General features: G+C 43.3%; 3 protein-coding genes across 6 annotated transcripts in view; 1 reads left to right on the forward strand and 2 right to left on the reverse strand.

Annotated features, from left to right (window-relative positions):
• The window catches only part of DHX38 (DEAH-box helicase 38), a 21,909-nt gene extending 13,121 nt beyond the window's left edge, over nucleotides 1-8,788 (reverse strand). Inside the window, exons 1-10 of one of the 3 annotated variants that reach the window (XM_023741868.1) lie at nucleotides 8,555-8,788; nucleotides 5,851-6,193; nucleotides 4,615-4,802; nucleotides 3,581-3,685; nucleotides 2,891-3,038; nucleotides 2,612-2,730; nucleotides 2,373-2,449; nucleotides 1,768-1,923; nucleotides 1,019-1,180; nucleotides 782-889 (exon numbers count right to left, since the gene is read on the reverse strand). In XM_023741868.1, coding sequence (XP_023597636.1) covers nucleotides 782-889; nucleotides 1,019-1,180; nucleotides 1,768-1,923; nucleotides 2,373-2,449; nucleotides 2,612-2,730; nucleotides 2,891-3,038; nucleotides 3,581-3,685; nucleotides 4,615-4,802; nucleotides 5,851-6,173 — 1,386 coding nt within the window. In that variant the 5' untranslated portion in view covers nucleotides 6,174-6,193; nucleotides 8,555-8,788. Of the gene's footprint in view, nucleotides 1-781; nucleotides 890-1,018; nucleotides 1,181-1,767; nucleotides 1,924-2,372; nucleotides 2,450-2,611; nucleotides 2,731-2,890; nucleotides 3,039-3,580; nucleotides 3,686-4,614; nucleotides 4,803-5,850; nucleotides 8,399-8,423 lie in introns of those variants that run through there. The other 2 variants (XM_023741867.1, XM_023741866.1) reach the window with 2 other exon arrangements.
• Nucleotides 8,789-8,952: 164 nt separating this feature from the next.
• On the forward strand, nucleotides 8,953-18,939 carry TXNL4B (thioredoxin like 4B). Of its 2 annotated transcripts, XM_004387772.2 has the most exons (4): nucleotides 8,953-9,134; nucleotides 11,716-11,848; nucleotides 14,079-14,230; nucleotides 15,749-18,939. In XM_004387772.2, exons 2-4 carry the CDS (start codon nucleotides 11,717-11,719, stop codon nucleotides 15,912-15,914), a joined length of 450 nt encoding a protein of 149 aa, XP_004387829.1. In that variant the 5' UTR covers nucleotides 8,953-9,134; nucleotide 11,716; the 3' UTR covers nucleotides 15,915-18,939. The 2 variants fall into 2 exon arrangements, with proteins under 2 accessions (XP_004387829.1, XP_023597638.1); XM_023741870.1 differs by lacking the exon at nucleotides 11,716-11,848.
• A 323-nt stretch (nucleotides 18,940-19,262) lies between these two features.
• Nucleotides 19,263-23,729, reverse strand: LOC101349327 (haptoglobin). The gene is made up of 5 exons (XM_023741869.1): nucleotides 23,680-23,729; nucleotides 22,304-22,386; nucleotides 21,904-22,005; nucleotides 21,098-21,172; nucleotides 19,263-20,177 (listed from the first exon to the last, which is right to left on the reverse strand). The coding sequence occupies exons 1-5, from the start codon at nucleotides 23,682-23,684 to the stop codon at nucleotides 19,399-19,401; spliced, it is 1,044 nt and encodes a 347-aa protein (XP_023597637.1). The 5' UTR covers nucleotides 23,685-23,729; the 3' UTR covers nucleotides 19,263-19,398.
• Between the last annotated feature and the right edge of the window lie 679 nt (nucleotides 23,730-24,408).

Consider the following 24,408-nt stretch of genomic DNA (forward strand, 5'->3'; position numbering starts at 1 on the left):
GACCTTATGCTTTCTTCACATACAATGTCCTTGATGTCATCCCACAACATGTCTGGTTTTTAGTCATCAGTGTTCAATGTGTCAAATCTATTCTTGAGATGATCTCTAAATTCAGATGGGATATACTCAAGGTTGTGCTTTGGCTCTCATGGACTTGTTTTCATTTTCTTCAGCTTCAACTTGAACTTCCATGAGCAACTGATGGTCTGTTCTGCAGGCGGCCCCTGGCCTTGCTCTGATACTGAGCTTCTCCATCATCTCTTTCCACAGATAAAACTGATCTGATTCCTGTGTATTCCATCTGGCAATGTCCACAAACATAGTCGCTATTTACGTTGTTGAAGAAAGGTGTTTGTAATGAGTAAGTCATTGGTCTTGCAAAATCCTATCACGCGATCTCCAGTGTTTCAAGATGCATTGAAAAGTACTGGTGAGTGGAAAGTGAAAGTTGGAAACAAAGATCGGTAGTTGGAAAATACAGCCTTGGTGATAGAAATGATGCTGGAGTCTCCATGTAGCGGGTAGCAAATTCCCAAAGCAGGTGGCAAAATCACTAAGTCATGCATTCCAGCTCTGGAGCCTCAAGCTCCAAAAGCATCGGGCCCTGTGGTTGTTTTAACTGGACCCAGTGGAGGAACACAGTGCCCTCCTCCTAGGGCTGATCCTTGCTTGGTGAGTGTCCTCTCACTTCTAACCAGAATCCTACTTGTGAAGTCTAATAAGGTTTTTTAAAAGAAGAAAACTACGTGGACTTCCCAGCCCCAGGTGATAAGAAACCAACCTTTTTGCGTTCCTTTTGCTCTCTGTGCTTCCGCACCGTTTGACTGCCTTTTCGAGCAATAATGGCCAAGTCTGAAGTGGCATCCTTGACTGGAATCACAGGTTCTGGCTGCAAGAGGTTGAGGAAAAAGAAATCCCCCACTGATCATTTAAATCAACAAGAAGGCCCATTTTACTCCCTCCCTCCCTCTTTTTGAGTCTTCCTCACTCCTCCTCTCCAGGCACAGAGGAGCCTCACCTGCTTGGTGAAGACGATGCGCCCATCCAGGAAGGGAGGCACCAGATTATGCACCATCAGATGTACCTTGGCTGCATTGTCTTCTTCAAAGTCTTCATCCACCTCTAGCCGATGGACCACACCACTGGTGAGCATTCGGTTGGTCTCCCAGCGCTCGTTATCCTGCGGGGACACAATGGGAAGCCACACTCAGACTGCAGCCAGAAGCTCGTCCAGAAAGGTCAGCGGGCAAGTCCACCCTTCAAGTCCTGATAGGAAGGCCATGGGTGGCCTGAGAGATGTCACAGGCCTTTTAATCCTGCAGCTCCTTAGACTAAAGACCTGCTGTTCCCAAATTACCTGCAGTAACTTGTTCCGCGAGCAGCACCTTACTCAAAGTCTGAACCTCCATATGGAGACACAATGGTCAAAGTCCCTTGCTCCACTTATCAGTCCTGGCCACTAAGACACAAAGGATACAGACCACAGAGCGAGGGCCCGCCATATCAGTGAGTGGATGGATGAAGGCACCCATCAACAGCACCCCTAAAGGAAGTACTATAAAGGAGAGAAGTCATGTGCTGGGGTTTCTGTAAGCTACTGAAAGGTCTGTACCCAGCCCTCTGCCACCTCCAGATATAAATTTACATCTGGTCTCTGGGCAACAGGGAAACAAACTATCATGCCATCCTTGGACATGAGCTACTGCCTTTCCTGCATACACCCCACTCCAGCTCTGAATACACTCCAACTACTGTAGGTGACCTCACCTCATTGATTTGTCTCCGCTGAGCTGAAATGCGCTTCTGCTTCTGTTTATGCAGATGCTGTTCCCGCCTCCTCACATAGTCCTCAGAAGAGTAGGCCAGGGGATTGTGGAACTCATCATATCCCTCATCCATCATGTACCAATCCCGGTCAGCTTGCTGCAAGGCATGAGACAAAAAGTAACAGAAATGAGATGCAGGTCAAGTTTATGTGTTGGACCCGTCCAGGAGGGAAGGAGATGTGTGGTAAGAAGTCACTAGAGCCATGAAGCAACCCCGGTAAGACGGCAGGAGAGAAGCATGAGTCATCCATAGAAGAACTACAATGGTGCAGCCCATCATGACAGTACTTCTTAGACTTACCACACAGTGGCACCAACACCTAACAAGAAAAGTTAGGTCGAGCCTACAGCATTAGGTGAGAAGTTTCCCTGTGAAACCGGTGCCTCTGGAAAGAGATTCCAGGACTTTGGCACTGAACCACTCAGCTAGTGTTAACAACCTCATCAAAGTCCAAAACCACTAGAGTGTCACTCATGGTCTTGTGCACTAACCCTTCTTTCCCCCACCACCTCTTAATCAGCCCCTCAAAGACACTAAGCTTTTACCCGCTGGTCATCCTCCCATTGCTGCCGCTCCTCTTCTGTGTCAAATGGAATTCCTTCCTCACCATCCTCACGCCTTCCTGAAGGAGAACACGTAGCACATCAGTCTACACGAGCCCAGCTTATCCCCAGTGGCCAAGATCCAACGTGGAAAGCCACACAGGCCCAGAAGCGCAGCCTTAGCTCAGCCTCACCAGGATCTGAGGTCTTGCTTCCTGCCTCCTCCTCCCACTTTGAGTTACCTCGGCCCCTGGAAAGACGCGGTGTGGACCCCAGGTGTCTTCTGTCATCTGCCCACTCGTTGTATTTGTAGGATGGGGTTGGCAGAGGTGTGTCATCTGAGTACTTACTCCTCACAGACCTGGGAAACAGCACTACCAGCATCATAAACAGTCACTAAGCCAAGACACTCTCCCCAGCTGCCAGCTACCAGCTGCCCCCCATCTCAGATCCCTCTGCCTCATCACGCCCACCCCTTGCCACCCACCCAGAGAAATGGGATGCTCCGCCCAGGACATCACCTATCTCGATCTCGAGTGGAAGGCCGATGGCTCCTCTCAGAGTCTCGACAGGAAGGCGATGGGGAGGGCGATTCCCACTGCGAGCGCCTTGAAGTGCCATAGCCACTGTCCTCTTCCTCCCAGGTAGACCTTGAAGGAGTGGCAGCATCTGGGGCCACGAAAGACACAGCCACAGGAAATAGTTCATTTAACCAAGACATGGCACTGGAACCATCAGCCAAAAGTCAATTTCCCAAATTTCTTTTACTATTTATAAATCTTGTACCTTTTTCTAACGGATAGGATGGCTTTGACAGTTTTTAAAGTCTTCCGATTTTAATGGACCAGCTTTCATTTTGTTTACAACAATGTTTTAAGGAATGTCCAATTTGTCTCTACAGATATATCCCTTCTGAATACAAAGGATTTTTTTTAATAAATCCTTCTCCTGCCTCCCAGTTCCCCATTCTTTACTGCCATTTGGAAAATTGTCCATTCAGCAAATAGGCCTAGCTCCCTAAAGGAAGCATATCCATCTCGAGAGGCCTCAGGGCTCTGCCTACCCAACTCCGAACCAAGTATTCCAAGAGGCTCACGACAGAATCACTGCCCACAATGAACCCTTTGAGGATGAAAGTCACTTGCTCTACCTTTTACACTTTTATACACTTGAACTTCCATAACCCACAGCCAGGAAACAGGAAATTCTACCTTTGGGTCGATGTCGGGGGCTCTCTGGTTCATTTCTTCTGCTGTTGCGCTCTGACCCTCCATCTCGCTCCGATCTACTGCTATGCCGACTTCTATCTCGCTCATCTGTGGAGAGCCACATGCAACACTTAGAAAACACGTGTCCCATCTTAACTTACACCCGTCTTCACCCTTGAGAAAGGACAGGCCTTCTACCACTCACTCACAGGTGCAATCTGCACTGCTATTATGCCATCCATGGGTTCCTGAAACTCACATTTTCCCATTCTTTCAAGAGGAAAAAAGAGTTACTGGCTAGAAAGTTTCAAACTCACAGTAACAGTTACTTTCCTGCAAGAATTCAAAAAATGATAGTTATAACTCTATAGTTAATAGTTTTTTAATAGTTACAAGCCTATAAGCTATAAAACTTAATACTCAGCAAAGCCAGCATTGGATTTTACATCTAGCTTTGCTCCAGAGCACTGTCCTTTCTCTATCACCAATAAATAATATTGTAAAATCTGGATTTCTTACACATCTTACCCATTATCACCTTTATCAACAATTTTTATATTAAAATAAGAACCTTTATCAATAATTTTTATACAAAAACAAGAACTACACACTCAAGCAAAGCAGCTATGTTACATGTAACAGCTCCTTTTCTTAAACTGCCTGCTATTCCCAATCCTGGTGGGGTCAAAATCAACCAGGCTAACATCTTGCAAATAACCAACTGCCACTGAGTCCATTCCAACACATGGTGACCCCATGCATTTCAAAGTAGAACTGTACTTTCATACAGTTCTCTTGGTTGTGATCTTTCAGAAACAGATTGCCAGGCTTTTCTTCCATGGCACCTCTGGGTGAATTAAAACCACCAATCTTTCAGTTAGTAGCCAATCATTTAACCATTTATGCCGCCCACGGACTCCCATCTTGCAAATAAGGCTCCCTAATTATTGGGCATTATGAAAACTCCTGCAACAGGAAAAGCCAACATGTTTATTTAAATGTCTAACAGGCAATAATACCGATGCCAGACAGTTTACCTCTGTCTCTCCTGCGGTCATAGTCTCGATCCCGTGATTTCTCTTTCTTCCGATCCTTTTCTTCTTTAGATGAGGCATAGACACCATGCTCCCGCCGTTCCCGCTCTCTCTGCCGACTGCGTTCCCAAAACTCTTCACTCACACCACCAGGATGGGATGGTGTCTCTACTCGGGCAGAACGATAATGTCTGAAAGGTAAGAATAACTAATAAAGGGACCCTCCACAGGAGAGAAACCTTGCCCCAAAGAAGTTCTTGGCTGTGCCAAACAAGTGCTCCATCGTTTTTCACTTTATCTCCCTGGTACCACAGGCTTACTTATGGCAACAACCCACAGCATTTCTAACTTCCATCATTTACTCTCTAGTTACCTTCGAACTCTCCCCACAAATACTAAGAAAATATCAATTCCTACCTACTCTCAACATTACAGAATCATAACAAAATTATAAAGCTCTAAATGGCCAATTAAAAAACTGAGCAATACCGACCAGGATCACAACAGAGGGCTCTGGACAGAGCTGGAGAAGGATGTAGAGCATAATTCTAACCCACAAAAAAAAAGACCAGATTTACTGGCCTAAAGGAGACTGGAGAAACCCCAAGGGTATGGCCCCCAGACACCCTTTTAGCTCAGTGGTGAAGTTACCTCCGAGGTTCACTGTTCAGCCTGGGAGTGGACAGCCCCGTAAAACCAAATGAGACTAATGAGGTACAGGAGTCCAGTGACAAGGGCCAGAAAGCAGAAGGGGACAAGGAAGCTGGTGATAGGGAACCCAAGGCTGAGTAAGGATATTGTTGATGTGTTGTGAGATTGTTAACCATTGTCATAGGGCAACATTTGTAGTAACTGTTAAATGAGAAACTATTTTGTTCTGTAAGCCTTCATTGTAAGTGAGAATAACAGCACAATTCGAAGAGCATAGTCAATGTCACTGAACTGTGCATGCAGAAGTTTTTGAAATGGTATATCTTTGGCTATGTGTATTTTCACCAAAAAAAAAAGGTTGAGAAGTTAGAGGGTTGATATGTTGTGGGGTTGTTAACCAATGTCATAAAACAACATGTGTACTGCTGTTTCACGAGAAACTATTTGTTCTGTAAGCCTTCACCTAAAGTATAATAAAAAAAAAATAAAAAAATAAAAACTGAGCAATAAACACCAGATGTTATTTTCTTGTTATTTTCTGGTCTCCATTTTCATTCCTTTTGGGTTAATCCTTCCTAAGGCCTTTACCTGTCTTTTCGGCTACTTCGGCCAGACTGGTCACTGTCCTCTTCTTCCGCATCCCTCTGGTCATCCTTGCCCTCTTCCCAGTCCTTGTAGGAAGAGATTCTGGACTTCTTCTTGTCCTCCCCATCATCCTTCTCCTCTCGCTCCCTCCGTTTCAGGGAGGCCAACAAGTCCAGTCCCAGCAATGAAGGGCGTGGAGCAGGAGCCTTGAAGACATGCTGCTCACTAGCCGCACTTCTGGTCTTGCAAATAAGACCACCAACCTGAGAGTCCAGATCAGTGCCTTCTAATCGATGGATCGAAGCATCCTCACTGCTGTCCTCCATCAAAGGCTCTGGGATTTTCTCTGGAAGGAAGGCAAACCATTTGGGACAAGACATAAGAGGAGAAAAGGCTAAGCTCTGAAATATCCCAGAATATCTATAGTTATAGGTATATTTAGGGGGTTAATTCTCCTCTCCCCTGTAACAAGACCAGGATATCTTCAGCTTTCTCTTGTCAAGAACTTTCAATCATGTCACTGACAATCCCAAAAGACCCCTTTGCAAATCCCAACACACAACAGAAATACACACACCCATCCCAGAATGCAAACGGGTATCATCCAGGCAAGAACAGACTTCACTAAGGAACGGTTACGAGAGCCTGGCAACATGTGTACAGGCAGTGTAGTGGAAACACTCCTAGATTTGAAGTCATAAAACCTTAGTTAGAATACAGGATTTTGACACTTTCTAGTTGCATGATTACAAGCAAATAACTTAATCTTTGGCTAGCCATAGTTTCCACGTCTGTAAAATGAAAATAATGTTTGCTTTACCTAAAATATGGAGTTATTATGAGGATCAGACAAAGAAGTGTATGTGAAAGTTCTCTGTAACCATAACCCACTGCTCTCGAGTCGATTCTGACTCACAGTGACCTTACAGGACAGACTAGAGCTGCCGCATAGGGTTTCCAAAACTGTAAATCTTTACAGCAGCAGACTGCCATATCTTTCTCCCGCCGAGCAGCTGACAGGTTCAAAGGGCCGTTGCCCTTTCAGTTAGCAGCCTAGTGCTTAACCACTGCACCACCAGGGCTCCTTTACAACCATAAAGAGTTACGTAAGTGTAATTGTTACATTATATACCGTGCTCCTATATACTGAGTGTGTCACTCGCCATTTTTGTTTTTAATGAGTGTACTCTCTATTCTTCCAGCCCATCCCTCCCTTTAAACTGCAGATACAATGGAGTATGTAGAGATGTTGGGTTATTAGGCTGCCATTCGTGTTACCCACACTCTAGTGGCTTTCTTCCGAACAGTGTTTTGTAGAAAAGAATTACCTCACAGCAGTCATAATCTGTTTAATAACTATCCATGTTCACCAAAAACACTGATGAGAAACTCTAGATTACGGAATGGTGTTCCTGAAAAATATTTTATGTGACTGTAAGATTTCCTGGCCCTCAACTCGTTTAACAAATTCTTCTTACTTCTCATTACACAGTATTGCAAACTGACACCTATTGTGAGTGCCTGCGTAATTCTCTTCATTCCAACAAGTCAGTGAAGCAGAGAAACTATGGAGGGGTACAGTGCCACCAGAATCCAGAATATTTGCCAAGCTCTAGTGAACATACCCAGCTCTACATTGAGAGCATAGTCAAACAGACTGGACACATACTGTTGACCAAAAACAAGAGTTGCATTTTGAAAATATCAGGCAGAATAGAAAAGAGATGGATGCATATTGGTGACACCTGTATGCATGTGAGACACTTCAAACAGTGAGGTAGAGATATACACGCTTTCCTCCACAGCAGTTTAAACTAGGAAATATACCTCTAGAATGCCATTCTATACAAATGAAGAACCTTGCCTATCTTGTTGACTGCTATGGCCCAGCACCTAGTATAATAAACGTTTGATGAATAAACGAATGAATTTAAACATATCAAAAGAGAACGGGATGCCACACGTTTATAGAGACAGCAAGCAAAGCAGCAGAGGAAAAGGAGTCTGACAGAGAGAACTTAACTAGCTGCTAAGAACAAAAAATAAGGTGTCAAGAGGCTAGATTCAGGAGATGGACTAATGGCAAAGACGCCACAAAGGGTATGAGAAAAACAAGGAAGAAAAAAGCTGGATTTACTCATTCAACAATTACTCATTGAGCGCCTTCTTTGAGCCAATCACTGTTCTAGGCAATAGAGATAAAGGAGAAAGCAAAACAGACAAAAATCCTCGTACTCTTGGAGCTAACATCTAGTAGAGGAAATCGCCCACCAAGCCGTCTGGCAGAGATAGCCCCATAAGAGAAAAGAGGAAGACACAAGAGGCCCTACTAGGGCTGATCATCGGTCAGGGAGTGGGCTAAGACAGAAGACTGAAGAACGGTGCGGGATCTGACCAAAGCAAAGAGAGGGGGCAAGGCAGGCAGGACCGGCACAGCATCCCTGAGGTGAGTAAAGCTAGTTGGGTGACAATGACCGAGAGAGAAACTTTCCAAACCCGGACCTGAGCAAGGAATGGATGTCTGCCGCGGGAGCGGTCCCGACTGGCGAGGGCAGGAAGGAAGAAGGGACACTCACCGCAGCGAACCTGACCCTCTGGGCCCTTCGGTCCCGGACTGCGGGGCGCCGGCGCCGCCACTCTTCGCTCAGGCCGCCTCAGAGAGCGAAAATCCACACCTTAAAAGCCGCCATTCTTACCCCCAAAATACCTTGCGTGGGCTTCTCTATCCGCCCAAAGATACCATCGAGAGCAGCCCGGAAAACGCGAGTTCCTGGTTCCAAGTGTGGGATAGAGCGCAACCCCGATGGCAAGGCTAGAGTGTCCTCTACTGGGGATCTATGAGAGACACTATCGGGTCTCCTCGCGAGCCAATCATGCTTAGTGTCATAGACAATACCCCGCCTCTAGTCTGAGAATGGAGGGAGGGTGGTAGAGGAGAGGTGGGTCGTATTTAACATGGACGGAAGTGTTTCTAAGGTTTCCGGTTAGAGCTGGCAAAGTGGGCCGCGACTAGAATAACCTCGTCTGCCTATTGGGCGGTTAAGTGTGAGTGACGAGCGACCGCTCATTTGTCTACTGCGCCTGTGCGTTTTCGTTTCCGTTTCTTTCCCCGGAAGTGGTTACAGGAGGGTTGCTAGGCAACAGCTCCTCGGTTACTTGGAGTTAGGGTCGCTGCCCGAGTTGGGACTGAAAAGAAGTGCTACCTTGTGTCCCGTCTCTTCCGAGAAGGGGTCGAGTTTGCTGACAGCCCTGAAGTGGAAGGGAAGAAGGTGACTTGTACAAGTAAAGTAAGTATGTCTCCCCTGGCAATTGTAGACCAGGAGTAGTTCAACCACCAAACCGGTTGCCGTGTGGAGTTGATTCCCGACTCACAGCGACCCTAAAGGACAGAGTAGACCTGCCCCATAGGGTTTCCAAGGCTGTAAATCTTTGTGGAAGCGGACTGCTGCATCTTTCTTCTGCGGAGCGGCTGGTGGTTTCCAACCGCCGGCTTTTGAGTTAGCCAGTGCTTTTAACCCCTGCGCCACCACGGCTCCTAGTCTAACCACAGGCATCTTTTTAAAATTTTATCAAATATTGTTCTCATAATACAAGTTTATTGCGGGATACTTGGAAAAGACAGCGGCGCACCCTGAAGTAAATAAAAATCACCTATCCACACCCAGAAATAACCACTGATGGTATATAGGGATGTTTACTTCCAGCGGTTTTTCTATGCAAACGTGTACACATACATTATATTTAGGTTTCGTATAAAATTGAGTTTACACTTTACATACTGTTTTGTAACTTTTTGGAGCCATTTATCATGAGAATTCTTCAATTATCTTAATTGTTCATCTCTAGCACAGTATTTAGTGGCTGTATAGTGACCCATTGCAGGACTGTGCCCTCATTTATGTCCCCAGTCCCCTACTGATAGCCATTTAGGTTATTTCCAATTTTTCACGATTATAAATGAAGTAAATACACTTCACACAAAAATCTTTGTGCACATGTCTGTTTATTTCCTAGCAATTTTTTTTAATGGAGTAGTTGGTCAAAATATTTTAGCGTTCTTTCCAGAAAAGTTTTGCCTCTCTACATTCCAGCAGGGATTACTAATGCCAGCCCCAACAGTCACACTTCGTGTGATTGTTGTATGTTACTATCTTATTTATTCTGTGCCAATTTAGTGGGTTTTTTAAGTTATCTTTTAATTTGCTTTTTTTAATAATTAGTAAGTTTTAACTCTTCTATATGTATTGATTGGCCATTTGTACCTCTTTTGTGAATTCCCTGTTGGTATCATTTAGTATGGACATTTTCTTAAGGGTGGTCTCAGTTCCCCTCTTGGTCCAGCATTCGTCCAGTCCCACCCCTGACCTCCTGTTAATAGCTTTGCTTTCCCCTCACTTCCTTCTCTTTATCAGTAACATAGAGGAGTTGCTCTTCTTTTGAATTCTGGTGGTGGGTCAGATTCATCTTCTCTTTGACTTTCCTTTTCATCTGCAATTTGTTCTGACACCCGCAGTTTGTGAATTCCCTTTTGACAATCAGCTTCCCTATTTAAAGTATGACCTATTGCTGGAACAGTTTTATTTCCAATATGAATTTTTATTAATTCATACCTTAAAATGTGACACATCACAAATAATAATAATTCAGAGAAAGAAATCCTCACTTTTTCTTAGCATTAGCCAACTTTGGAACTGAATTAAAAATATCAAGTATATATCAATGGAATCTCTCAAGATTGGCCTCAAAAAAAAAGCTTCTTGATAAGAAATTTCTCAGAAATGAAATTTCTTCAGTAGTAAAAGTAGGAGCTTATATAGTAGAACGAGCACTGGAGTAGAAATTTGGTGGGTTGGATTCTAGTCCTTACTGTAGAGCTAGAAGTGTAACTATAAGCAAACTGTAAATGAAGGGGATGGTTTAGGCCCTTTCTATCTCAGTATTTTACTATGTGTTTTTTCTAATTGTCGTTTCACACACATCCTCAATTGATCTGTTTGCCATGACCATAATACAAATGTTCATTAATAAGGAACTGTTTAAAAAGTATGGTATGAAGTACTGTGCAGCTATGGAAAAGAATGTGGAAGTTTTCTGTATAAGATACATAAAAATCTTTGTGTGTTAGGTAAAAAATGCAAAGTGCGGAAGAGTAGATAGATAAAGTGTGTGCTGGGCTTCAGTCTGCCCTCCAGATCTGCTCCTCCTCCTTCTCTACACTGCTCTGTGACAAGGAGGCTGGCCTACCTCAGCAGTTCCCCTGCCCTGTGATTTCGGTTGGAGGCAGCCATGGGAGTACTAGCAGGAGAGAAGAGAGTGGTAGCATCCCTTAACTGCAGGCTGACCTCCTAGCCAGCAGCCCTCTCCTCTCAGCTGTCTCCACCATCTGGTTCTGATAACTACTCCCTCCCATGGCTCCACTGTTACTAGCCCCTGAGTTCTGCACTGTACCTTTTTTCCTACACCCTGCCTTCATTAAACTCTCTTCAAATTACCAAATTTGAAGGTACCATCTGTTGGAACATTGATACAATAGGCTGTCTTCCGGGTAAAAGGGAAGAAAAATAGGAATGTATATTTGTACTCTGGAAGATACATAAGAAGCTAATAAAAGTAATACCTGATGGGGGCTTCAGGAGGAGATAGAGAATTGGGAACTGAGCTGGAGGAGGGAAAATCAAGGGAGGGAGACTTTTCACAGTATACATTTCTATATTCTTTCTTTTTAAGCCATGTGAATATATTACCTACTCCAAAAAGTTTTGTTTGTTTTTTTTAAGATAGGACTCATGCACGCAATCTAAACTTTCTTTAAACACTGCAGCTTTGTTTCAGGATTGACAGTGAGGATTAATATTTGGATTATTTCAGGATGAGCTTCCTATTGCCCAAGCTGACCAGCAAAAAAGAAGTAGACCAGGCAATAAAAAGTACTGCAGAGAAAGTGTTGGTTCTCAGGTTTGGGAGAGATGAGGATCCTGTCTGTCTGCAGCTAGATGATATTGTAAGTGAATTTTTTCGATAAACGGTTTTTACTAAAAATTGTTATATTGTCGCTTCAGCCTCTGCAAAATGTATGAAGGGGAGAGATAGAGCCTGAGGCTATAGCTGTTCATTAATCAGCACATTTTTACTAAAAACTGATCGTGTTCCTGCCACTGAACTGAATCCCCAAATCTGTGATTGTGCTGAATCTATCCTGGATGTCCTTCCCCACTAGCTGTTTCCAAGCTCAGTTTCACCAACAAGGCAGTACAAGAGCAGAAAACATTATTAACGAGTGTCTATGAACATTATCTAATTCAGTCCTCAAAACAGTGAGGTAATAGTAGTTCCATTTCCCAGATGGGGTAATAACAACAGGGAGGTCAAGTTACTTCCCACAGTCATAGAGCCACTAAACTGCAGAACCGGAATTTTGACTGACTGCAGATAGTCTTTTTCAGTCTAGATTGCTGCCTCCAGCATGTGCCTGATTATAATCTGATTTCACAACACATCCCCACACTCTGATGAGTAAGTAAGGGGTGTATGGAACAGACTAGATTTATTCTTGTCTCCCATTTATTGTGAGATAGCCTGTGGTGGTTAAGGTTGTGTGTCAACTTGGCTGGGCCATGATTCTCAGTGGTTTGGCAGTTATGATGTAGTTTGGCAGCTATGTAATGATATAATCATCTCCATAATGAGATCTGATACAATGTAATCACTTCCATGATGAGATCTGCTATGAGCAGCCAGTCAGGGAGTTTCCTTGGGGGTCTGGCCTGCATCCAGTATATATGAATCTTCTGGCAAAGCTCACTGGCTTTTGCTTGCTCTGGATTTTCATCTAACCTCTGGTTCTTGGGACTTGAGCTAGCAGTTTACCTACCAATCTTGGGATTCATCGGCCTCCACAGCCTGTGAGCCAGAGGCCTGCTGTCTGACCTGCCAGTCTTGGGTTCACCAGCCCCTGCAGCTATGTGAGTCAGGAGAAGCCTCCAGCTCTCTCTTTCTGTCCTTTCTGTATACGCATATATGTGTGTGTATGTGTGTATGTATCTGTAAGTATGTATACAAATACATATATGTTTACGTACATACGTATATGTGTGTATATGTATGTGTGTGTGTATATATATAGACACACACATATACACATACACACACTTGGAGCCCTGGTGGCACAGTGGTTAAGAGCTATGGCTGCTAACCAAAAGGTCGGCAGTTCCAATCCTTGGAAACCCTATGGGGCAGTTCTACTCGGTCCTGTAGGGTCGCTATGAATCGGAATCAACTCAACAGCAAAAGGGTTTTTTTGGTTTTGATATATATACGTATGTGTGTGTATATATGTATACATGCACATGTATACAAACCAAAAATACACATTGTGTATATGTATATTCATATATACGCACACACACACTTCACTGGTTTTGCTTCTCTAGAGAACCCAGCCTAAGACAGAGCCTTAACCCAAGACTAAGACCCCTTCCCTCCATTTCTATTGCTGCCACCAACAATGTGCATCAGGTGTAGGAATCCTCTCTGCCGTGATTAAAAATGAGTGTATGGTGTGTTAACCTTGGTGAGGGAGAGGGGAAGGACCAGAAAAGTATACCCTTAGCTGTAGGGAGGCAGGTATATCACAGAGGTCAAAAACACACTCTGAAGCCAAACTGTCTTGAGTTTAAATCCCAGCCCTACTGGTACTAGCTACGTGACCTTGGGCAAATTACTTTACCTCCCTGTGCCTCAGTTTCCTCATCTATGAAATGAAAACTGTAATAGTGCATACCTCATAGAAATATTGTAAGGATTAAATGAGTTAACAGAGAGAAAGCACTTTGAACAGTTATCACATAGTAAGTGCTAGATAGATAGATAGATAAAGTATTTGCTATCATTATTATAAGTTTGGGGGCTTTCAGTATCTGCAATACATATTTCTGAGTTCTTTGTTTTTAAGTAAGCATGGGTTATTTTTATAAAGCAGTCAAAAGTAGGGAAAAAATAAGAGTAAATATTTATTCACACAATTTTACCCAGGACCTTTTGTCAACAGTAATTCAGACTCTGAGTGATATGGTTACACCGTGTCTAATGTAGCCTAGTGTGGAATCCAAAAAGACTAGATTCCTGGCCCAGGAATTATGTTCAAATAAGATACTCTATCGTAGTAAAAAGTTTTACAGGAGAGACATTAGCTCCCTCTCACATGTAACCTACATCTCTCCCTCCATTCACAGCTTTCCAAGACCTCGTCTCACTTGAGTAAAATGGCTGCTATATATCTGGTAGATGTGGATCAGACTCCAGTTTATACCCAGTATTTTGACATCAGTTATATTCCATCTACTGTATTTTTCTTCAATGGGCAGCATATGAAAGTGGATTATGGGTAAGTGAGGTTGACATGAGGTTATTGCAGTCTTAAAAAGTTTCCTTTAAGCAGTTTCAGCAGCTTGCCTGTTTGCATGTGGTGTTGGCCCTGTGAGTCTCAAATTGGTTGTGTTGCCTCAACTGATGACTTTCTTGATTTTTCATGTAAGACTGACGTAAATAAGTGTTTCAGGTATCATTGGTAAATTTTAATTTCCTACTAAAGTATGAAAGAATAATACAGTTTATAAAGCACTAACCATTCTTCAGCTAGAAAATATAGAATAGCTTTTAAAATTTTTCCTAGGAATTTCATTTAAAGCAAAATACGTGATTATTCTTAAACTCTTGGGACTGGTACGTTGCATTTATAAAGCAAGCATTCCTTCCAGCAAACTAAGACATGCTTCTCTCTTGCCAAGGTTCCTGTCTAATGCCACTCAGAGGAAGTTTGAAGTCATACTGCTTCAAGCCTTCTTCTTTAATGCCTTCTACTCCATCCAGTCAGCATCCCAATGTTTGTTATTGAGTGTATCCATATTCTTGTTTCTTGCTTTGGTTGAATTGTGTACTTGTCTAGATCTGTGTACCTCCTTGTTACTATCTGTTTTAAAGGGCAAGCTATTTATTCTCCTGGAACACAGTTAATGTGATTATTAGTTTGGTACAAACTTTCTAGTGGGCAGTTTATGATACTACATTTCAGAAGTCTTAAAAGTGCCTCTAACCCAGAAATTGCATTTCTGAGAATGTCTCTGAAGAAAATAATCATGAAAGTGGACAAAATTTGCTCTGTGGATGTTTATTTGCTTTATAAGCAAATACTTAGAATCTAGATGTCCACAGAGAGCTACTATGTATCAATGTAATATGATGCTGTAGATGCATTTTTAACAACTTCAAAAAAATACGGTAGTTGAGAAAAGCACATCACAAAATAGTTTGTATGGTATGATTCTCATAATTGTGAAACACACACACATAAAGCATGCACGTACACACACATATACATACATACATAGAAAAGATTGGAAGGATATACACCAAAATGTGACCTCTGGCCTCACTGGTGATTTTATTTTCTTGTATAAAATGTCTGTATAAACAGACCTGATATTTGTAATACTGAAAAAAAAAAGCACACAAATATTAAATACTCTCCATTCAAAAGCATAAGTGATTATAATTCAGGAATCATGACTACTTAATGGGCTTTGCACAGTGACTAGCCAAAAAAAAACCAACAACAAACTATGCTAGTGCCAACACTCAGAAAACTACTTGCTAATGATCTGAGCAGTGTTTAAAGTAGATTTTGAAGCAGAAGCTCTTCGCATGACAGAGCCTCTATCCTCCCCCAGTGACCCACAGCACTGATTTTAGTTGTACACCAAATGGCCCTATAGTCACAAATGGAAAAATCAGTGTTGTTCTTCCCTGACAAGAAGAAAATAGAAAAAGCTACTATTGTTTTGTTTATTCTCAATTAATTATTAGAAGTTCTGAAAAGAGGTTGTTTCTCTGTTATGCTGTCCAGGTCCCCAGATCACACCAAGTTTGTGGGAAGTTTCAAAACCAAACAAGACTTCATAGATTTGATTGAAGTAATCTATCGAGGTGCAATGAGGGGAAAACTTATTGTCCAAAGCCCTATTGATCCTAAAAATATTCCCAAATATGACCTTCTCTATCAAGACATTTAGCTCATTAACTGCTGTCAGCATTGAAGAGAATGGCACATCTTGAAACAGCACCTGAATCCAGCTGTGTGCTTTCTGGAGTCCTTTGGAAACATGTTCAGCATCCCAGCGGAGAAGAAGAGGTTTGACTTGTATGTATAATACGTGGTCCCCAGTAGAAGACCATGCTGGTACTTTGATGATCTAGGATGCCTCCATTTCTACTACCTGCAAACCTCAGAGCAGTCAAGTCACAGAGTTAAGTTTTCACAGAGTGATTTTGTTAACTTCTCTTTATATTGTGTCTTTCTTTATTCTTTAAGATAAAACAGGATCCTCCTAAACATTGGTTAGTACAGTTTGATTTAACCATGGTTATGAGACAGACAATTAAAATGGGAAGTCAGTTCCCATAAGAATAAAAATACTTACTTTCTACCCTAGATACACACACACACCTCCCCCATTCCTCCAATCATATTCCTTATATTCCTCATGCTGTCCTATCTCTAGTTCTTATTACTCCAGTCTCTCTCAGAATAAATAATTCTCTACTGATAGCGGTCAAGTTTGTTTTGTTGTGGAGCCTCTATTTTATGTTGAAGCTCAGACTTTTAAGTGTATTAGTTTACTCATTGTGCTAGCTTTTAGGTTGTTAAATAGCCCAAGAAGTGAGAACTTAAACCTTCACCACCCAGCACCCACCTTGAGCTAAGCAAGGAATTAACTGCCCTTAGTAAGTAGGGGCAGATCTCCCCAAAAAGACAGAATTTCTGCCTCTTCCTGAGACAGAAAATTGACATTCAAGGGCTCAAGACTGAAAACAGATGTCAGAATTGTTAGAAAGAAATCTCATCTTTATGGGATTGGCCTGTTTTAATAGCTTTATGAAGAATTCTTGCTCTTTCAGGCACAGCCGTCCACCACTACTGCAAGTTACTGCTCCTCTCAAACCTCATGGGGCTGACTTACCGACTTTATAGAAGGAGAGCATGAACACAGAGCCCCAGTGCAGTGGCCAGGCAGCTTGTGGCCTACTTGACAGCCGTTGATCTCCTTGCCAACAGAGGCTCAGTTCTTTCCAGGGCAGCACTGTCACTGCAAGTCCATCCTTCTTTGCCAAGTGCTTCCTTTCCCAGTTTTTTCTGAATTAGGGGGTAACCACGTGACCTGGTGCTAATTAACACGTCATAGAGGGAAGGCTGCTGGGTGCTTTTGTGTCCTTTGATGAGGTAGTCACTCAAGGAATAAAACAAAGCAAAACTCTTCTGCCACTACCTCTGCCTTTTCCGCATCCCCGTTTTCTGCTTTGGATTGTAATTGTGACACACAGAACTGCAGCAGCCATCTCATGGCCATGAGGCAACTAGCATCAGGATGAAAAATCAACATGCTGAGGAGGACAATAAAAAGCCTGATCTCCAATGATGATATTGAGCTACTAAGCAAACACTAGACTCACCTCCCTCCAGACTTCTGTGAAAGAACTAAACAAGTTTGATGTAAGTGCTCAGATACCAACAAAAACTCAGAACTGGCCTGTGTAAAATCTTCCTAGCTCCTCTTCTCCTGTGGGCTTTAGGGAATCTTTCTCTGAAGTTCTGATTTATATTAGTGTTCTTATCCTAGTTGCATTCTATTCCACAAGTATTAAGTCTGGGCTGAATGCCCTGTCCTATGCTTGATGGTACATAAATAAAAGTGACTCATGGATGGGGAGAAAAAGGCTTCTTAGAGGAGAGTAGGAGGTGCTTGTGCAGAAAAGGGAAGGGCAGTTCAGCAGACAGCCCCAGAACAAAGCAGGTACAGGGGCTGGAGACAGCAGGGAGCATTCAGAGAGGAGCCTTGGTCGGGCAGTGGTTAAGAGCTCAGCTGCCAACCAGAAGTTCTACAGTTCAAATCTACCAGCCTCTCCTGGGAAATCATGGGGACAATTCTGCTTTGCTCTATAGGGTCGCTATGAGTCAGAATCAACAGCAGCAGGTTTTGTTTTTTTGGTTTGGTGCCGAGTTCAGTGTTGCTGAAACCCAAAGGTTGGGACCACGATGGGCAGGAGGTGCTGCTGGGGAGGAAGGCAGAGAAGATAAGTAAATGGAGAGAATAGCAGAGGTTTTGTTTTACTATTTTCCTCCTGATTAGTGACCAGAAGCCACTTAATGCAATTAGAGTATTCTTTAAGAAAACCGAGGACATACTCAGTGCTGAAGATACTCCCAAGAGAAAAAGGCATAACTGACTTTTTATTTTGGTTTCAATTTTTTGGTGTTTGACAGTATGTTATTTTTCAGTTTCCAGATATTCTCTCTTTTACAGTTTCTAGCATAGAGGTCTGTGTCCTTCATTGGGCCACTAGCTCTAATCTGTTGAAATTTTATCAGTAGGTCATGAGGGTACATACATGTGAAGAGAACTTTACAGTGAAGGCCAGATCCTGGTGAGGGTATCGGGGTGTCAGGTAGCATTTAACACCATGAGAAGGAGAGGCCATATTTTGGTATGAGAAGATACATTGGTGGAGAGTCAGTGTACTGAAGGCTTATAGCAAGAAAGTTCAGTTAGAAGAGCTTCCTAGTTACAAGAGTTCTGGAACCTTTCTTCAGGGAGACACTTAATAGCAAGACCCTTATCTTTGTGAAATGGGAGACTCAGGCAACCTGCATTTGATTCCTGGTAAAGGGTGGATTTGTTCCAAGTGGGAAAAGCAGCTCCTGTTGAAGAAAAGACTCTTAACTCTTGACGAAGTCCCAGAACATTATGCTGGCAGGGACTTTAGAGATTGTCTGGGAAACAGATGGCCAGGGAGCTTAAAGCACTTGGCAAATTTGTGGCTGGGATATGATTTGGGCCAAGGAAGTCCAGAGACCCTGCCTTTACACCATCTTACTTTGTTTTCTGGAGTTCTGGTGCATTGGAGCACAAATAATAAAGTATTATCTCTGGCAGTTTTTTTTTTTTCAACCTACTTAGGGCTAACATCTTCCACGCCAGGACTAGTTCACTTCAAAGGGGCAATAGGGGGCAGACAAAAGAGCTCAGGGCTCTTCAGACAGACCGAGGTTCGAGATTCAAGGTTCAGCTTTGCTGTATAACCTTAAGCAAGTTGCTTAACTTCTCTGAGTCTCTGTGTCCTTGTCTATAAACAAGGATAACAGTCACCTTACTGAGGCCTGGCATTCAGAAGATGTTCAGTCAGTGAGCATGAACCCCAAGGTGGGAGAATTTTTATCACCTTAGAGATTTCTGGTTGGCTGGTGATTTTTTTCTCCTTACTCCTAGTAGACCCTCTACCACTTGGCTGCCCCTGTACCATAAATAAAAGAATAAAAAAGGCCTAAGACTAGAAAGAGCACAGAAATGAGTCAAAAGAAAGCTCTTTATTGAGTGACTCAGCAATGCAGGGCTGGCTCCCATCAACTTCAGACCAGGTTTCCTCCCATCCACCTCATCCTGTTTGCCCTCCTCCAGAGTGCAATCTTGCTCTCAGCCAAGAGTTTCAGTCTGCCTTGCGTTAGTTGTCAGCTATGATTTTCTGAACCCAGTCCAGGATGGAGGGCACCTTCACATACACTCCATACTCAGCCGTAGCACAGCTCTTATCAAAGCTGAGGATCCCGGCCGCATACCAGGTGTTGTCATCCTGGTCGTGGATGGCAAAGGCACTGCCAGCATCGCCGTAGCAAGTGTCTTCCTTATACTTGCTCATGCCCACACAGAAGGTGTATTCATTTAGAATGGGCTGCACCCCAACAGGGCTCTTTGGTTCTTTCTTTTCAGGTACTGTACTGCCTTCATAGTGCTTTTCACACTCATCTTTGGCAGCCACGGGCAGTGCGACATACTTCAGTTGCTGAGTAAAGGAGAAGAGAGAATTCCGCCCCCAACCAGACACATAACCCACACGTCCCACTTCCGCATAATCCTTTGAAGGTAGGCAAATGGGCATTACTCTCTCATCAACAGACACCTTTTGTTTGAGTTTGATGAGCCCAATGTCTACCTTGGAGTAGTCAGGGTGGAGAACCACTTTCTCAATCTCCACAAGCTGATTTTTTCCCACGTAGAGTTTTAAAGTAGGAGCAATGTCCTTTGCTGTTGCATTATCTGTATGATTCAGGAAGAGATTTTTCGCTGTGGTCAACAGCCATTTTTCGTTGATCAGCGTGGCCCCCGTGGTGAGATTATGGCGAGAGATCATCTTAGCCTGCCAGGGAAAGCTGCCTTTGGCATCCAGCGATCCACCTATGATCCGTTGTACCTGATCCACTGGATTCTTAGGCTGTCCACATACTGTCAAGGAGAGCAAAAAAATCATAAGGCGAAATGTGAAAGAGTCTCTCAATCTGGAAAAGATGGGTAAAAGCATTGGCCATTGCTACTGTCTAAACTACCCTCATTCATTTTTTCTGACCTAGAAATATTTAAACGCTTTTTAATAATCTTTATGTCGCTAAAATGGAGTTCTATTTCCTGCTTTTATAACTAAGAAAAGAAACAAATAAGGCTGAGATTTTCAAACCCTAGTGGATGAACTGTATATTTAAACAGAATTTGTCACAACAAAGGAATTCTCACAATTTCTTGAAGTTCGTTGTAAGGCCTTGGAGTAATAACTCATTCTCTCTGAATAAAGAGGGGTGTATAGCAGCATTGGTTGAAACTGAGGTTTTATAGATGTTGCAGTTAATACAAGGCAGGTTGACAGATCCACACACTAGTAGCACAAGAAGGGGAGGCAAAACCTTTTGTTCCAAGAGAGAAAGAGTAACAGCTCTTCTTTATAACAAGAAACAGAAGTCCAACCTCCAATCTCCTTTTCTGTCTTCCAGGTAATAGAGTTTTGTTATGTCCTCCCTTGACTTTTCTCCTGGAGCTTACTTTACCTTTGATTCTGGACTCCCTGGGCAAACTGGCTGTGCCCAGAGGGTCTCCCTGTGCCTGGTTCTCTGGAGGTAGTGTGCACAGTGAAACTCAGTCTGCCCTTTAGGCCCAAATCCTTTGTGAGCTCTATCGAGGAGTCATCGTGTAACCGTGCAATTCTCTGCCTGACCAGTTGTCATTTTCCCTGATCCCCTATCTTGACTCTCTTGTGCTCTGAGGAATTCACCCAGGAGGGATGCGCCTCTGGGACGTTTCCACCTAGATGCATACCTACAGCTGAACCCTCCACACTCACCCTTGGTCTGCTTCTCTGGCCCCTGGCTTCCTACCTGCTTCACATTCAGGAAGTGTCTCTCCAACAGCTTTATTTATCCACTGCTTCTGACTGTTTAAAGTGTACACTCCTGAAACAAAAGAAAAAACATGAGCCAAAAGAGCAATCAGGTCTGGACCTAGCATAGGCAAAGAGGTATTTAAAAAGAAGAAATCAAAAGAAGGAAGAGAAGGAGAGAGCAAGGGAGGAGGGGGAAAGGGAGGAGGACCACACTAGAAGCTAAGTGCTGAGGGCATTTCTTAAGTCCGGCAGGATAGGACTGTAGTCATGGCGAGGCAGTACAAGGTAGGGATCAGATTCAAATCCTCTCTCCGCTTCTTACTGGGTACCTGAACTTGGGCAAGTTATTCAACCTCTCTGTGTCTCAGTTTCCTGATCAGCAAAATCACAATAACAGCAGTAGCTCTTCATGGGGTTGCTGTGAGGATTAAGTGAGCAAATGAATGTAAAAACACTTGGACAGCACCAGAAATGTAGTACTCACTAGGTAAAGGTTACCTGACATCATTACTGTCATCATTTGTTCTTTTACCACATCTCCTTTTGTAGCACTCTGCGATAGGTAGGCTATGTGGCATCACCTCCCCTTAACAAAAGCAAAAACTTGAGGCTGAGAAAAACTAATTTGTCCCATGGGCCACAGCTACTGGTGACAAGACCTTTATTAGGATTTCAATCTCCTGGCTCCAAGGAGAACATGTGAGCTTTCTGGCCAATCACTCCTAGCCCCATTCATCATGGAAATGCTGAGAGGCGTGCAGGCACGTGGGAGGTGGATGGAGACACTTTTCCAGATCTTACCATCTCCTTCACTGCGCAGCCTGTAGAATTTCTTACACTGATAGCGGACCGAGTGCTCCACATAGCCATTTGCAATCTCAGGGGGCTTTGGGCAGCCATCATCTACAAAAAAAAAGAAACAGGAAGAGGAGGTTAATATTCAGGAATTGCTCCCAGAGACCATGAAAAGTCTGAGGAGAGGAAGTGCTCTGCACATCAGCCCCCCTCCAGCCCAAATGGAAGCCAAGGAAGGGCAATCTCCCCTGATTTCTGGCAAGATCCCTGATGTTTTTCACGGTACTGAAAGCACAGAGATTAGGATGAGAAGCAGGGACTGGGTCTTCCCAAAGAGGATGCGGATCTGATAGGGCCAAAGTGGAATGCAGCAGTGCTGGGGATGCACAGCTCCCCAAATACCCACCTGCAATATCTGTAGCCTCGTTGCCAGAGTCCACTGCAAAAAGCTGCCCCCAGAGCAGGAGGGCAACGACAGCTCTTAGGGCACTGCAGAGGGAAGACAGGAAAGGAGTGCAAAGTTGGGCTCTCCACTTCACAACACATCCCTCCCATCAAGCAGTAAGAAAAGAAAAATAGATATATGGAAGTGCTAGGACCAAGAAGTAGCCCCCACTCACACACATACTTGAGCAGCTTCCCAGCACACCCATGTTCCAGCAAGCTCTATGCTGCTGGGAATTCTACATAAGTTTCAAAGAGGGACCACCAAGATACAAAGGCAGGTAGGTGTGCGGGACTTAGTTTCTGGTAGCATTCAGGTAACATCAAATTGGCAGTAATACATGTTCTCCCCAGCAAAGAGAAGCCTCTGTCCGGTACCCCTAAAATGCTGGGCTACAAAGATACCACTAATAAAATGTGGATAACTTGAAGAAGGACATGTGAGGGGTTATTATGCTGTTCTCTCTACTTTTTGAAATTTTTCATAATAAGTTTTTTAACTATGTAATTTAAAACACTTAAATGGTTGTGTCTATTATTTTATGATACTATGCCTTTAGGAAATGGTGTTTCTAGCTCCAAAGTGCCAGAAGGCTACCTAGAAGATAACTGGCTTCCTGAAAGCATGAGTGTGGGTGTGGGCATCAATGGTGAAGGGCACGTTCACAGCTAAACATCTCGTTGGCAGATGTCCACTCAAGAATTGCTTGGTTATATTATGTTGCTAGTCTTGATATTTCAACCTTTCAAAAAATCTTTTTATTTTGAGAAAATTTAAGTGCCTTAATTTCTCAAATATGTCACTATTGGTCTTTTGTATAATAAATTTTTTTAAATGGAAGAAAAATCTGCTAATAGATATACTCAAAATGCCATGGGAGATGCTGATATCCCCCAGCAAAGATGAAAACTTCATAACCTCAAGAAAAAAGATACTCCAAAGAGTAAGTAATGCCTTCTGGAGAGACAACAGCAATGTCTGAGAGCATTCTCTTTTGTGGACGCAGAAAAGGACAGGATTTAACCACTCAGCCCTCTGAAAACCAAAACCAAACCCTTTACCTTCAAGTTGATGCTAATAGTGACCCTGTAGGACAGAACAGAACTGCCCCATAGGGGTTCCCAGGAGCGGCTGGTGGCTCTGAACTGCCAACCTTTTGGTTAGGAGCCGTAGTTCTTAAAAGCCCTCTACTTCACTGCAATTTAATTCATTTGCTGTGTTCCTTTCTGTGTTTCTGCATCTCTCCTGTAGGCTTCTCCCATACCTGGCCCGTCATATAGATGGCAGTTGTATGCAAAGAACCAGAGAAGGGGGAGAGGGCAAAGCTGGAGACTCACCTCATCTTTGGTCCATCTGCCGCTGAAAGAGCAGTGCTATGAGGGACACCTGCTGGTCCTTTTATGCCTCCCACATCTTACCCCACCCCTTCGCGATTTCCTAATTCCTCTGTCCACACAACTCTGGCCTTGTGAAAGTCACTGGTGTTTTTCGGTAACAAAACCACAAACAACATTCCTGTTAAGAGTTGAACTCTTGCTTCACTCTTGGATTTCCCAAGGTGTTCTTTTACAAACCCTGAAGAGACCTGGCAACATTGTATCCCCATGCAGCTGCCAAAGTGTTTCCCAAAATCAACAACTAGGCCAGACTAGGGGAAGAACACTCAGTTTATGTCTCTTTGTTTTGGAGAGTTTTCAAGACCAGAAGACCCTCCTTTGGGTCATTTCAAATGCTTTATAAACACTCCTATAACCTTACTTAGATGGGCCTCTTAAGAAAGCATTTCCTTTTCACAGTCATACCCCCACCCTGTGTTAACATCGCCATGTTCCTTAAAATCTTCCCAACCTGAAGCCAGTAAAGGCTGTTTATTGTGTCTTTTCTGAATGCTCTTTGCAAGAAATCACATGAAATGGTTCAAGCTATGGTGTAGATTGATGCTTGCATGCTCAATGGCAGTGGTTCTCATGATTTTATAGTCTAGTAATTAGTCCAGATAGGCAGATGTTTCAGTCAAGTATCTTTGCACCTCTGTATCCCAAGTATTATAATAGCAACTTAGTAAA

The sequence above is a fragment of the Trichechus manatus genome, unplaced genomic scaffold (assembly GCF_000243295.1).
Source record: "Trichechus manatus latirostris isolate Lorelei unplaced genomic scaffold, TriManLat1.0 scaffold00194, whole genome shotgun sequence".
Classification (NCBI taxonomy): Eukaryota; Metazoa; Chordata; class Mammalia; order Sirenia; family Trichechidae; genus Trichechus; species Trichechus manatus.

Bases quoted from the DNA above. Each gene is read 5' to 3' on its own strand.
- TXNL4B (XM_004387772.2), top strand. From the start codon at position 11,717: ATGAGCTTCCTATTGCCCAAGCTGACCAGCAAAAAAGAAGTAGACCAG. The intron at 11,849-14,078 runs GTAAGTGAATTT...CTCCATTCACAG, and splicing joins GTCTGCAGCTAGATGATATT to CTTTCCAAGACCTCGTCTCA. The intron at 14,231-15,748 runs GTAAGTGAGGTT...TATGCTGTCCAG, and splicing joins CATATGAAAGTGGATTATGG to GTCCCCAGATCACACCAAGT.
- LOC101349327 (XM_023741869.1), bottom strand. The intron at 22,006-22,303 runs GTGGGTATTTGG...TTTTTTTTGTAG, and splicing joins CGAGGCTACAGATATTGCAG to ATGATGGCTGCCCAAAGCCC. The intron at 20,178-21,097 runs GTAGGAAGCCAG...TCTCCTTGACAG, and splicing joins ACTTCCTGAATGTGAAGCAG to TATGTGGACAGCCTAAGAAT.